The sequence below is a fragment of the Nomascus leucogenys genome, chromosome 1a, assembly GCF_006542625.1.
Source record: "Nomascus leucogenys isolate Asia chromosome 1a, Asia_NLE_v1, whole genome shotgun sequence".
NCBI classification, from domain to species: Eukaryota; Metazoa; Chordata; class Mammalia; order Primates; family Hylobatidae; genus Nomascus; species Nomascus leucogenys.
Window position 1 is genome coordinate 5,747,461 of NC_044381.1, and position 15,985 is coordinate 5,763,445.

Here is a 15,985-nt window from a genome sequence, read left to right on the forward strand (position 1 = left end):
CTCATGAACTACAAATGTTTTTCATGACGTCTAGAATGGTGAATTCTTTCCATAAGTTTATTTACTTTGCTTAGATCTGTGAGAGGAAACACTGTGACAGCCATAACCTTACAAAATGTGTTTCCCAAATAATAAGATTTGAAAGTCAAATTGCTCCTTATCCACGAGCTGCAGAATGGATGTTGTGTTAGCAGGCATGAAAACAACATGAAATTCAATGTACATCTTCATCAGAGCTCTTAGGTGACCAGGTGCATTGTCAATGAGTAATAATACTTTGAAAGGAATCTTTTTTTCTGAGCTTTAGGTCTGAACGGTGGCTTAAAATATTCAGTAAACCATGCTATATACAGATGTGCTGTCTTCTAGGCTTTGTTGTCCCATTTATAGAGCACAGGCAGGGTAATTGAGCATAGTTCTTAATGGCCATAGATTTTCAGAATGATCAATAAGCATTGGCTTCAACTAAAAGTCACTTGCTGCATTAGCTCCTCAGAAGAGAGTCATTCAGTTCTTTGAAACTTTGAAGGCAAGCACTGACTTCTTTCTAGCTATGAAACTACTCCTAGATGGCATCTTCTTCCAATAGAAGGCTGTTTTGTCTACACTGAAAATCTGTTGTTTATCAGTGATCTTTGTTAGATCTTTGGATAACTTGCTGATCCTCTCCATCAACACTTGCTGCTTCACCTCACACTTTTATGTTAGGGACATGGTTTCTTTTCTCAAACCTCATGAACCAACCTCTACTAGCTTCTTGCTTTTCTTCTGCAGCTTCCTCACTTCTGTCAGCCTTCATAGATTTGAAGACAATTGGCCTTGCTCTGGTTTAGGGTTTGGCTTGAGGGAATATTGTGGCTGGTTTGATCTTCTATCTAGACCACTCAAACTTTTGTCACATCATCAATAAGGCTGTTTTGCTCTCATCATTTATGTATTTACTGCAGTAGCACTTTTAATTTCATTCAAAAACTTTTTCTTTGCTTTCAGAACTTGATGGACTGGTGCAGGAGGCCTGACTTTTAGCCTCTCTTGGCTTTTGATATACCTTTCTCACTTAGTTTAATTATTTCTAGCTTTTGATTTAAAGTGAGAGATATGAAACTCTTTAATATATGAAACTCTTCCTTTCCCTTGAATGCCTAGAGGCCATTGTAGGATTATTAATTGGCCTAATTTCCATATTGTTGTGTCTCAGAATAGAGAGGCCTAAGGAGAGGTAGAGAGACCAATGGCTGTTGCTGGAGCAGTCAGAACACACACAGCATTTATTGCTTATGTTTGTCATCTTACATGGGCACGGTTCATAGTGGCCCCAAACGATTACAATTGTAATGTCAAAGATCACTGATCACAGATCATCATAACTGATATAATAATAATAAAAAAGTTTGAAATATTGCAAGAATTACCAAAATGTGACATAGAGACACAAAGTGAGCACATGCTCACTTTGGAAAAATGGTGCGGACAGACTTACTATATTCACAGTTGCTGTAAATCCTTATTTTGTAAAGAAAAAAACACCACAATATCTGCAAAGTACAATAAAATGAAGTATGTTTGTATAAAAAAAGATTGTGATTAATAATTCAGTTGTAGGGGGTAGTATATCAAAAGATTTCGACTGCTACTACATTTTCTTCTGATTTTAAGAGTTGTTACTTTAGCCTCATTACAAATTATAGGTGCTATGTAAAAATGTTCTTTAATAATTCCTTTCTCTGCTTCTTTTCTAGGTATCACACCTGTGTATCATAATATGTTTGCTTTAATGAGTGAAACAGAAAGGATCTGGTATCCACCCAACCATGTCTTCCATATAGATGAGTCAACCAGGCATAATGTACTCTACAGAATAAGGTACTTTCTTCAGTAAAGTAACTCACTTAATGCTAAAAGGCAAAATGGGAGAAATTACCAAATATTTTTTAATTGCAAGGTACTTAATACCAGAGACCTGAACCAATTAGTTAGCACTCATTTAATATTTCATTTAAGATTCTGTTTCTCCATCAGAGAAACTGTTCATACATGTTGTGTAAGTAGAATACTCTGAGAATAAAGCTGTTTTGGTGGGATGCCACTTAACTCCTTATGATTATAATTAAATAAGTAAAAAAAAATCAGAGTGGCCTTTACTAACAAAATCCTAAATGTTTGGGATATTGCTGGTTTGTGCAATGTTTTGTGCAATAGAATGCAATTTCACATCTTATCTTTATAAAGAACTTTTTAAAAAGTTGATATGAAGAAAAGAGACTTTTCCCAGTGTGTATTTGCAGCCTCAAATTGTAAGTTAGTTTATATAATTTATGGTAATGTGTAATGCCTATTTAGAGAAATGTAGAAGTATTTTTTTTGCTCAAAAGGATGAAACAAAGATATGTTTTATTTGTGTCTCACAAATACCTGTGATTTTTCTAACCATTTATATACATGTATATAATTCATCATAACTTCATGAGATATTAAGATTTGCCTATTAAAGATAAAGAATTTGGAGCATTGAGGAGTAATACTACTCAAATTTATTCATGGTCACACAGGTAGGAATTGGGAATCAGGTTCAAATCCAACCCTAGTTTGCTTCATAATCACTTCTTAATCACCTCATGTGTACTTCATTAAAGAGATAATGTATATATAATATTTATTATTGTGCCTATCACTTGGTGCTCTCTCAATAAATTTTAGTATTTTTTTGCTTCTTTCCCTTCCCCTATTCTATATAAAAATATGCAATTGGATGTGTTTGCATTTACTGATGTCTAATGTATAATTTGCACTGAGTTCAAAAAAATATTTTTGATATAATTATTGAAAAGACAATTGGTGAAAAAAATCAATAAATGTTCAAATAAATAATAGATGTACAGAAATCAATAGCATTCTTATATGCAAGCAACCAGTTATATAATAGATGAAGATCCTATGCAATATAGCTACAGAAACCCTTAACTAACCAGGAATGGTCTTAATAAGAAAAAACACAAGACAGTATAGGAAAATTAGAAACTTATTTGAAGAATATGAAGAATTAGGACATAATATTGGAATAGGCAGATGGAATATTACAAAGATCATTTCTCTTATGCTATATGCTTAGCTCTAAGCCAATCAAAATCCTAACAAGGGCATTTTAGGGAATTTGACACATTACTATGTAAATTTAGAATTATTAAATAAGATAGCCATGAGAAAGAAGACGTATCTGGCAATTGTGAAATATTTTGTCCCAGGAGATATTTTCACATTATATGAAACTACAAAATGGTATCTATTATTAAAGCCACATAATTAAATTCAGAATCATAACCTAAATAATGAGAATGATGGGGCCAGTATATCTTGAAAGTACTCCTTCATACATATAGAAACATAATAATATGAAGAAATCTTTTCATATTAACGTGGAAGGGAGAGATTAGTCAATAAATGGTGGTGGAATAGTTGATTAGCTGTTTGAATAAAATTTTAGCTTCTTTATAATGTATATCAGATAAACTATAGATTGATTAAAGATCAGATTGAGATGTAAATAGAAATGTAAAGAAAATCAAACTATGAAAGTCTGAATTGGAACTGGATTCAAGTCCTTGGGAAAATGCCATTTAAGTTGCAAAACAATAAAAGAAATCATATGGGAATGATTGCAATTGTCCACTATAAAAATTTTCAAACACCTGAAGGTTTCCTCTTAAAATGAAAAGGCAGGGGGGTGGAGCCAAGATGGCCTAATAGGAATAGCTCCAGTCTACAGCTCCCAGCGTGAGTGACACAGAAGACGGGTGATTTCTGCATTTCCAACTGAGGTACCGGGTTCATCTCACTGGGGAGTGTCGGAAAGTGGGTGCAGGACAGTGGGTGCAGCACACCAAGCGTGAGCCAAAGCAGGGCGAGGCATCGCCTCACCTGGGAAGCACAAAAGGCCAGGGAATTCCCTTTCCTAGTCAAAGAAAGGGGTGACAGATGGCACCTGGAAAATCGGGTCACTCCCACCCTAATACTGTGCTTTTCTAACAGTCTTAGCAAATGGCACACCAGGAGATTATATCCCGCGCCTGGCTCAGAGGGTCCTACGCCCACGGAGCCTCACTCATTGCTAGCACAGCAGTCTGAGATCAAACTGCAAGGCGGCAGCGAGGCTGGGGGAGGGGCATCCACCATTGCCCAGGCTTGAGCAGGTAAACAAAGCGGCAGGGAAGCTCGAACTGGGTGGAGCCCATTGCAGCTCAAGGAGGCCTGCCTGCCTCTGTAGACTCCACCTTTGGGGGCAGGGCATAGCCAAACAAAAGGCAGCAGAATCCTCTGCAGACTTAAATGTCCCTGCCTGACAGCTTTGAAGAGAGTAGTGGTTCTCCCAGCATGCAGCTGGAGATCTGAGAATGGACTGACTCCTCAAGTGGGTCCCTGACCCCTGAGTAGCCTAAATGGGAGGCATCCCCCAGTAGGGGCAGACTGACACCTCACACGGCCAGGTACTTCTCTGCGACAAAACTTCCAGAGGAACGATCAGGCAGCAACATTTGCTGCCCACCAGTATCCGCTGTTCTGCAGCCTCCGCTGCTAATACCCAGGCAAACAGGGTCTGGAGTGGACCTCCAGCAAACTCCAATAGACCTGCAGCTGAGGGTCCTGACTGTCAGAAGGAAAACTAACAAACAGAAAAGACATCCACACCAAAACCCCATCTGTACGTCACCATCATCAAAGACCAAAGGTAGATAAAACCACAAAGATGGGGAAAAAACAGAGCAGAAAAACTGGAAACTGTAAAAATCAGAGCACCTCTCCTCCTCCAAAGGAATGTAGCCCCTCACCAGCAACGGAACAAAGCTCGATGGAGAATGACTTTGATGAGTTGAGAGAAGAAGGCTTCAGATGATCAAACTACTCTGAGCTAAAGGAGGAAGTTTGAACCCAAGGCAAAGAAGTTAAAAACCTTGAAAAAAATTAGACGAATGGCTAACTAGAATAACCAATGCAGAGAAGTCCTTAAAGGACCTGATGAAGCTGAAAACCAAGGCACAAGAACTACGTGACGAATGCACAAGCCTCCGTAGCCAATTCGATCAATAGGAATAAAGGGTATATCAGTGATAGAAGATCAAATGAATGAAATGAAGCGAGAAGGGAAGTTTAGAGAAAAAAGAATAAAAAGAAATGAACAAAGCCTCCAAGAAATATGGGACTATGTGAAAAGACCAAATCTACATCTGATTGATGTACCTGAAAGTGATGGGGAGAATGGAACCAAGTTGGAAAACACTCTGCAAGATATTATCCAGGAGAACTTCCCCAATCTAGCAAGGCAGGCCAACATTCAAATTCAGGAAATACAGAGAATGCCACAAAGATACTCCTTGAGAAGAGCAACTCCAAGACACATAATTGTCAGATTCACCAAAGTTGAAGTGAAGGAAAAAATGTTAAGGGCGGCCAGAGAGAAAGGTCGGGTTACCCACAAAGGGAAGCCCATCAGACTAACAGCTGACCTCTTGGCAGAAACTCTACAAGCCAGAAGAGAGTGGGGACCAATATTCAACATTCTTAAGGAAAAGAATTTTCAACTCAGAATTTCATATCCAGCCAAACTAAGCTTCATAAGTGAAGGAGAAATAAAATGCTTTACAGACAAGCAAATGCTGAGAAATTCTGTCACCACCAGGCCTGCCCTAAAAGAGCTCCTGAAGGAAGCACTAAACATGGAAAGGAACAACCAGTACCAGCCACTGCAAAAACATGCCAAATTGTAAAGACCATCGAGGCTAGGAAGAAACTGCATCAACTAACGAGCAAAATAGCCAGCTAACATCATAATGACAGCATCAGATTCACACATAACAATATTAACCTCAAATGTAAATGGGCTAAATGCTCCAATTAAAAGACACAGACTGGCAAACTGGATAAAGAGTCAAGACCCATCAGTGTGCTGTATTCAGGAAACCCATCTCACTTGCAGAGACACACATAGGCTCAAAATAAAGGGATGGAGAAAGATCTACCAAGCAAATGGAAAACAAAAAAAGGCAGGGGTTGCAATCCTAGTCTCTGATAAAACAGACTTTAAACCAACAAAGATCAAAAGAGACAAAGAAGGCCATTACATAATGGTAAAGGGATCAATTCAACAAGAAGAACTAACTATCCTAAATATATATGCACCCAATACAGGAGCACCCAGATTCATAAAGCAAGTCCTTAGAGACCTACAAAGAGACTCCCACACAATAATAATGGGAGACTTTAACACCCCCATGTCAACATTAGACAGATCAACGAAACAGAAAGTTAACAAGGATATCCAGGAATTGAACTCAGCTCTGCACCAAGCGGACCTAATAGACATCTACAGAACTCTCCACCCCAAATCAACAGAATATACATTCTTTTCAGCACCACACCACACCTATTCCAAAATTGACCACATAGTTGGAAGTAAAGCACTCCTCAGGAAATGTAAAAGAGCAGAAATTATAACAAACTGTCTCTCAGACAACAGTGCAATCAAACTAGAACTCAGGATTAAGAAACTCACTCAAAACCGCTCAACTACATGGAAACTGAACAACCTGCTCCTGAATGACTACTGGGTACATAACGAAATAAAGGCAGAAATAAAGATGTTCTTTGAAACGAACGAGAACAAAGACACAACACACCAGAATCTCTGGGACACATTCAAAGCAGTGTGTAGAGGGAAATTTATAGCACTAAATGCCCACAAGAGAAAGCAGGAAAGATCTAAAATTGACACCCTAACATCACAATTAAAGGAACTAGAGAAGCAAGAGCAAACACATTGAAAAGCTAGCAGAAGGCAAGAAATAACTAAGATCAGAGCAGAACTGAAGGAAATAGAGACACAAAAAACCCTTCCAAAAAAATCAATGAATCCAGGAGCTGGTTTTTTGAAAAGATCAACAAAATTGATAGACCCCTAGCAAGACTAATAAAGAAGAAAAGAGAGAAGAATCAAATAGATGCAATAAAAAATGATAAAGGGGATATCACCACCGATCCCACAGAAATACAAACTACCATGAGAGAATACTATAAACACCTCTATGCAAATAAACTAGAAAATCTAGAAGAAATGGATAGATTCCTGGACACATACACCCACCCAAGACTAAACCAGGAAGAAGTTGAATCTCTGAATAGACCAATAACAGGCTCTGAAATTGAGGCAATAATTAATAGCTTACCAACCAAAAAAAGTCCAGGACCAGATGAATTCACAGCTGACTTCTACCAGAGGTACAAGGAGGAACTGGTACCATTCCTTCTGAAACTATTCCAATCAATAGAAATAGAGGGAATCCTCCCTGACTCATTTTATGAGGCCAGCATCATCCTGATACCAAAGCCTGGCAGAGACACAACGAAAAAAGAGAATTTTAGACCAATATCCCTGATGAACATCGATGCAGAAATCCTCAATAAAATACTGGCAAACCGAATTCAGCAGCACATCAAAAAGCTTATCCACCATGATCAAGTGGGCTTCATCCCTGGGATGTGAGGCTGGTTCAACATACGCAAATCAATAAATGTAATCCAGCATATAAACAGAACCAACGGCAAAAACCATATGATTATCTCAATAGATGCAGAAAAGGTCTTTGACAAGATTCAACAATGCTTCATGCTAAAAACTCTCAATAAATTAGATATTGATGGGATGTATCTCAAAATAATAAGAGCTATCTGTGTCATACCCACAGCCAATATCATACTGAATGGGCAAAAACTGGAAGCATTCCCTTTGGAAACTGGCACAAGACAGGGATGCCCTCTCTCACCACTCCTATTCAACAGTGTTGGAAGTTCTGGCCAGGGCAGTCAGGCAGGAGAAGGAAATAAAGGGTATTCAATTAGGAAAAGAGGAAGTCAAATTGTCCCTGTTTGCAGATGACATGATTGTATATCTAGAAAACCCCATCGTCTCAGCCCAAAATCTCCTTAAGCTGATAGGCAACTTCAGCGAAGTCTCAGGATACAAAATCAATGTACAAAAATCACAAGCAGTCTTATACACCAATAACAGACAAACAGAGAGCCAAATCATGAGTGAACTCCCATTCACAGTTGCTTCAAAGAGAATACCTAGGAGTCAAGCTTACAAGGGACATGAAGGACCTCTTCAAGGAGAACTACAAACCACTGCTCAATGAAATAAAAGAGGATACAAACAAATGGAAGAACATTCCATGCTCATGGGTAGGAAGAATCAATATCATGAAAATGGCCATACTGCCCAAGGTCATTTATAGATTCAATGCCATCCCCATCAAGCTACCAATGACTTTCTTCACAGAATTGGAAAAAACTACTTTAAAATTCATATGGAACCAAAAAAGAGCCTGCATTGTGAAGTCAATCTAAGCCAAAAGAACAAAACTGGGGGCATCACGCTACCTGACTTCAAACTATACTACAAGGTGCAGTAACTGGTACTGGTACAGTAACAGCATGGTACTGGTACCAAAACAGAGATGTAGACCAATGGAACAGAACAGAGCCCTCAGAAATAATGCTGCATATCTGCAACCAGCTGATCTTTGACAAACCTGACAAAAACAAGAAATGGGGAAACAATTCCCTTTTTAATAAATGGTGCTGGGAAAACTGGCTAGCCATATGTAGAAAGCTGAAACTGGATCCTTTCCTTACACCTTATACAAAAATTAATTCAAGATGGATGAAAGACTTAAATGTTAGACCTAAAACCATAAAAACCCAGAAGAAAACCTAGGCAATACCATTCAGGACATAGGCATGGGCAAGGACTTCATGTCCAAAACACCAAAAGCAATGGCAACAAAAGCGAAAATTGACAAATGGGATCTAATTAAACTAAAGAGCTTCTGCACAGCAAAAGAAACTACCATCAGAGTGAACAGGCAACCTACAGAATGGGAGAACATTTTTGTAATCTACTCATCTGAAAAAGGGCTAATATCCAGAATCTACAATGAACTCAAACAAATTTACAAGAAAAAGCAAACAACCGCATCAACAAGTGGGCGAAGGATATGAACAGACACTTCTTGAAAGAAGACATTTATGCAGCCAAAAGACATATGAAAAAATGCTCATCATCACTGATCAGAGAAATAGAAATCAAAACCACAATGAGATGCCATCTCACACCAGTTAGAATGGCCATCATTAAAAAGTCAAGAAACAACAGGTGCTGGAGAGGATGTGGAGAAATAGGAACACTTTTACACTGTTGGTGGGACTGTAAACAAGTTCAACCATTATGGAAGTCAGTGTGGTGATTCCTCAGGGATCTAGAACTAGAAATACCATTTGACTCAGCCACCCCATTACTGGGTATATACCCAAAGGATTATAAATCATGCTGCTATAAAGACACATGCACACGTATGTTTATTGCAGCACTATTCACAATAGCAAAGACTTGGAACCAAGCCAAATGTTCAACAATGATAGACTGGATTAAGAAAATGTGGCACATATACACCATGCAATACTATGCAGCCATAAAAAATGATGAATTCACGTCCTTTGTAGGGAAATGGATGAAGCTGGAAACCATCATTCTCAGCAAACTATCACAAGGACAAAAAACCAAACACCGCATGTTCTCACTCTTAGGTGGGAATTGAACAATGAGAACACATGGAGACAGGAAGGGGAACATCACACACCGGGCCTGTTGTGGGGTCGGGGGAGGGGGGAGGGATAGCAATAGGAGATATGCCTAATGTTAAATGATGAGTTAATGGGTGCAGCACACCAACATGGAACATGTATAAATATGTAACTAACCTGCACGTTGTGCACATGTACCCTAAAACTTAAAGTATAATAATAGAGGCAAATTGTAAAGATAGTTTCAACAAATCAAGTAATCAAAAGGTTAATATTCTTATTAGTATAAAATTAAAGACACTGTATCCATTAAACAATTACTTAATGTACATGAATAAATAGCGTCACTAGTTTTGAGAATAATGAATATGAGATTGCTGGCTTCAGCATGTAGTTACAACTATTCATTATTCTCATAACTAGTGATGCTGAGAATTTTTTGAAAAGGCCATTAATGATTTGTTCTTTTGTTAAATAGTTCTTCATATACATTAATTGTTTAATGGATACAGTGTTTTTAATGCCAACAAATTAGAGGATCAAGATGAAATGGACAAGTTCCTAGAAAGACACAAGTTATAGGGACTGCTAAAAGAAAGAAAGTTTGAATAGGTCTATGACAATTAAAGAAATCAAATTAGCAATTTTTATAAAAGCCCAGGCCCAAGTGGCTTCACTTGTGAATTCTGTCACACATTAAAAGAATTATTACTAGTTATTCACAAAAAATAGAAAAGGAAGGAGGATTTCCCAACTCTTTCTGTGAGTTCAGTATTACCCTGATAACAAATTCAGACAAAGATGTCTAGAAGAAAACAAAACTACAGACCAATGTTGTAGGTAGAAAATCAACAAAATACTCGCAAACCGAATCCAGCAATACAGCTTGAATAAGTCTTAACTGAAATGCTTGGGACCAGAAATGTTTTGGATTTTGTATTTTTTTTGGATATTAGAATATTTGCAGAGTATACACTGGTTGAACATACCTAATATAAAAATCTAAAGTCTGAAAGGCTCTAATGAGTATTTCTTTTGCACATCCGGTTAGTGCTCTAAAGGTTTTGGATTTTGGAGCATTTCGGATTTCAGATTTCAGATTAGGAATGCTCTGTGTGTTTATAAAACGATTAAATACCATGACCAGGTGGGATTTATCCCAGGAAATACAAGGTTAGTGTAACTTCCAAAAATCAATCAATGTAATACACCACATTAATAGAATAAATGACCAAAACCACATGATCATCCCAAGAGACACAGAAAAAAGTAGTTGATAAAATCCAGCATCCCATCATTATAAAAAAAACTTAACACAATAGGAATGGCAAGGAACTTCCTCAATTTGTTAAAGGGCATCTATAAAAAATCCAAAAGTAAGGTCATACTTAATGGTGAAAGACTGAATGCCTTCTCCCTATGATCAGGAGTGAGATGAGGATTGCTACTCTTACCACTTTGATTTAACACTATACTGTAGATTCAGGGTAGGGAAATTAGGCAAGAAAAAGAAATAAAAGGCATTTATATTGGAAAATAAGAAGTAAAACTGTAGTCATCCCGCTGTATCCATGGGTTTCACATCCATGGATTAAACCAACCGCAGATTGAAAATACTTGGAAAGAAAGTTGTGCTTGTACTGAACATGTACAGACTTTTTCTTGTCATTATTCCCTAAAGAATACAGTATAACAATTATTTACATAACATTTACATTGTATTAGGTATTATAAATAGTCTAGAGATTTTAAATTATACTGAAGGATGTGCACAGGTTATATGCAAATACTATGCCATTGTATATCAGGAACATGAGCATTTGCAGATTTTGGTATGTGTGGGAGGTTCTGGAACTAGTACTACATAGATACCAAAGGATGATTGTGTATTCACAGATTACATGATCTTGCATATTAAAAATCCTAAGGAATTAATAAAAAAACTATTAGAACTAATACATGAGTTCAGGTCAGTTGCAGAATAGAAGATCAATATATAAAAATCAGTTATATTTCTATACACAAAGAACAATCCAAAAATGAAATTAAAAAAATTTCATTAACAATAGCATAACAAATTTTTAGGAATAAACTTAATGAAAGAAGTGTAAAATGTATACACTGAGAAATATAAAACATCATTGAAAGAAATTAAGGAAACACCTAAATAAATGGAAAGATATCTCATAGAGGACTTCATATTTTTAAGATGGCAATACTCCTTAATTGATCTGTATGTTCAATGCTATTCCTACTGAAATCCTAAATGTCTTTATTGCAGAAATTGACAAGTTAATCATAAATTTATATAAAAAGCAAAGGGACTTAGCATAGCTAAAATAATCTTGAAAAAAGAACAAAGTTTGAAGACTTACACTTCCTAATTACAAAATTTATTACAAAACGACTGTAATCAAGACAATGTGATACTAAAGGATGAATATACAGATTAATGGAAAGGAATTGACAGTATCAATGTAATTTCTCACATTGATGGTAACTGATTTTTGATCAGGGTGCCAAGACAATTCATGGGCAAAGAATAGTCTTTTTAACTAACAGTGCTGGGACAACTGGATATCCATATGTAAACTAATGAAGTAAGACAATCAACTTCACACTATATACAAAAAAAAAAGCTTAAAGTGGATCATAGGCCTATATATAAGAGCTAAACTTATTAAAACTCCAAGAAGAAACACAGAAGTCTTCGTGTACTTAGATTAGGCAGTGGTTTCTTAGATATGACACCAAAAGCTCAAGTGACAAAAGAAAAATAGTTAAGTTAGGCTTTATCAAAGTTAAAAACATCTGTGCGTCAAAGGACACTATCAAAAATGTGAAAAGACAACCCACAAAATGGAAGAAAATGTTTGGGAATCATATATCTGATAACTGTCTTATCTCCAGAATATAAAAGAATTCTTACAGCTCAACAACACAATGACAATTTAAAAAGTAGGCAAGGGACTTGAATAGACATTTTTCGAAATAAGATATACAAAGGGCCAATAAGCATGTAAAAAGATGCCCAACAGGTGGGCCCCTGAGCCGGCGCCCGGGAGCGTGGTGCGCCAGGCGCGTTCCACCCTTAACATGGGGAGGCTGGCCCAGGTGGCGCAGGAGCTGCAGCGGGGCCCGAGTGGGTGCCCGAGTACTAGCGGGAGAGGGGCCGGAGCACGGGTCCGCGCCGCGCTGCTGAAGCCTGGCCGGCCGCCCAGACGCTGCCCGCAGCCTGGCCATGGCGGAGCCAAGGAAAGAATCTCTATACAAACAAATACGTGGCTATCAAATTGGAGTTGATCAAATCCCGGACCCCGCAGCTGCACCTGGGTACTGGTTCTACAAGCAGCTCAGCGCCATAGAGGGCGTCCCGCAGGTCTACTACCTACTACAGCCTGGAGGACCTGTTCGACCTTCACGCCCAAGACGGTGCTCCTGATCGCCATCCGGCTGATCACGCGCATGGATTATGTGCACACCAAGAACCTCATTTACCAGGATGTGAAGCCCGAGAACTTCCTGGTGGGGCGCCCAGGGACCAAGCAGCAGCACGCCATCCACATTATCGACTTGGGTCTGGCCAAGGGGTACATTGGCCCTGAGACCAAGAAGCACATCCCATGCCGCCAGCACAAGAGTGACAGACACGGCGTGCTACATGAGCATCAACATGCACCTGGGCAAGGAGCAGAGCCACTGCAACAACCTGGAGGTGCTGGGCCATATGTTCATGTACTTCCTGTGCAACAGCCTCCCCTAGCAGGGGCTCAAGGCTGACACGATCATGAACGGTACGGAAGATCGGGGACACCAAGCGCGCCACGCCCATCGAAGTGCTCTGCGAGAACTTCCCGGAGGAGATGGCTACGTACCTGCACTACATGCGGTGCCTGGACTTTGAGAAGCCTGACTATGACTACCTGCGGAAGCTCTCCAGCTACCTTTTCGACCGAAGCGGCTTCGTGTTCGACTCTGTGTAGGACTGGCCCGGGAAGCCCTTGGCGACCCCCATCAGCACTGTCCACACCGCCCTGCCCTCCCAGCCTCAGCTTCGGGACAAAGATCAGCCGCACAGCAAAAACCAGGCGCTGAACACCACCAAGGGGTAGCTGAACGCGGACGACCCCACGGCCGGCCACTCCAGTGCCCATCATGGAGCCTGCAGAGATGGAAGTGGGCGATGAAACCAAATGCTGCTGTTTCTTCCCCCTGAATCTCCTCCGTGCGTCCCCTTGGGGCGCGAGCTTGTGTGAGTCCCTTTGGGCCCACCCACAGCGGCCCAGGGCCAGACGCTGGCTGGAAGCCAGGACATAGACTGCAGGGTCTCGGCCGGCGGCCCCATCCCCGGGACGAGGGGTGACTTCCTTCACGTAAGACTGGCCGAAATTTCTACACCTGTGTCTAGTCCTCCCCTCCAAGAGCATGAACTATTTAAAACAAGGAATAAAGGGGGGGAAAAAAAGGCCCCCTCTACGCCCCACCCCTGCCCCTCCATTTCTTTGCTGAAGTGAGTAGTGTGATCCTGGAGGCCCCCAGGGCTGAGGCCCAGCCTCGGCCCCACCAGCCGCCCCCATTAGCGTCATAAAGTCCAGCTTGTCTCCCTCAATCCAAAGGCCGTTTTCTCGATGGGAGGGCAGGCCTGGCCTGGAGGGGTGCTGTGGGGCCATCTTGCCAGGCCCACCTGGGAGGGACACACGCATTGCTGCCAGGGGTGAGGCTGTGCCCCAGGCCTCCCCAAAACTAAAGGGGAAGGAAGGGGTGGGGCCACGGCTGAAGCCAGCCCCTCAACCAAAATGCTGCACCAAAGCTCGGGCGCCGCAGGCACAGCCGCTGCAGCCTTTCACAGCCTGGCCCCGGCGAGGGGCAGGTGGGCCCTGCTAGGAGGGTGCTTCTCGAGGCACCTGTTCCCGGAGGCTGTGCTCTGACCCTCAGAACCTGAGGCGGGGTGGGTCGGCTGGCGTTGCCCTGCTCGGCCCCTGGGCCCTGCTGCGTGGGGGCGCGTGGGCACGTGGCTTCCTGTCTCTGTGCTCCGCCCCCTGGCAAGCAGCCGCAGACAAAATTCCTTAAAGCCCCCGGCCCGGCCCTGCAGGTGTATGTGCAGGGGGGCCTGGGGGTGGCCCTGGACTGGCTGGCGGTCCCCCAGCGGGTCAGCTTGAGGCCGTGCCCAGGGCGGTGGCCGTGAGTCTGGTTTTTGCTTTACCAAGTGTACAGAAATGGCATTTACGTTTCTCTGATGCTCTTTTGAAGCCATACAACTTAGGGGCTTAAAAAAAAAAAGGAAAAATGAAACCCTCCAAAAAAAGATGCCCAACGTCATTGGTCATTAGAGAAATACAAATCAAAACCACGATGGGACAATAATAGGTCTAAAAGCATGGCAAAAATCAAAAAGACAAACAATAACAAGTGTTAAAGGATTTGGACTAATTTGGAAGCAATATATTGCTGTTGGGAATGTAAAGTGGTGCTGCTACTTTGGAAAACAGTTTGGCCATTCCTCAAAAGGGTAAACATAGAGTTATCATATGACCCAGCAATTCTACTTCTAGATATATATGCAATAGAAATGAAAACATATATCCACAAAAACGTGTACATGAGTCTTCATACTAGCGTTATTAACAATAGCAAAATAATAGAAACAAACCCAAATATTTGTCAGGCGATGAATGGATACAGAAAAAGTGGTATAATCATACAATGAAATATTAATTTGGCAATAAAAGGAAATGAAGTAATGATACATGCTCTAATGTGGATGAACCTTGAAAACATTATGCTGAGTGAAAGAAGGCAGACAGGCCACATGTTCTAAAATTAGATTGTGGTGATATTTGTACAATGCTATGAATAAACTAAAAACATTGAATTTTACACTTTAAGTGGGTGGACTTTATGGTATGTGAATTATATCTCAATAAAGGTGTTACTAAAAGACAATATAGAGTATTCTTTGTTTCTTTGAAGGACAAGTTTTTAACTTCCATTTCTCCAAAGAAGCAATTATTTGTTTTTATACCAAATTAGTATTTTCAGATTCTCTACTGATGTTACTAGATTAAATTATGTTTTTAACTTTTTGTTAATGTTTTATTTCCACATTTTTTGTTTCCTACTATTGCTTCTATATTTTGTGTACTGAAGGAGGTAGTATATTGATTTTACACTTACATTTCTTGTACTTTCTGCCTATATTAGTGTTATCCACGTATACTTTTGTCTCAAATTTATATTTAATACTGTTAGCTGTGTTTTCTAAGTATGGGATAATACCTTTCGGTATGCTGTAGGTGACTATATATAGATAGTACGTTTGTATTTGAACTATTTGGAAGCTGACCAAATGTTTTTA

General features: G+C 40.0%; 1 protein-coding gene and 1 pseudogene across 3 annotated transcripts in view; both read left to right on the forward strand.

The window, feature by feature from the left end:
• The window catches only part of JAK2 (Janus kinase 2), a 147,821-nt gene that overhangs the window by 41,234 nt on the left and 90,602 nt on the right, over nucleotides 1-15,985 (forward strand). For all 3 annotated transcript variants that reach the window (XM_030809442.1, XM_030809533.1, XM_030809477.1), the window contains one exon: nucleotides 1,740-1,863. In XM_030809442.1, the coding sequence (XP_030665302.1) occupies nucleotides 1,740-1,863 (124 nt within the window). The remainder of the gene's footprint in view (nucleotides 1-1,739; nucleotides 1,864-15,985) is intronic.
• Nucleotides 12,658-15,937, forward strand: LOC105738431 (annotated as a pseudogene).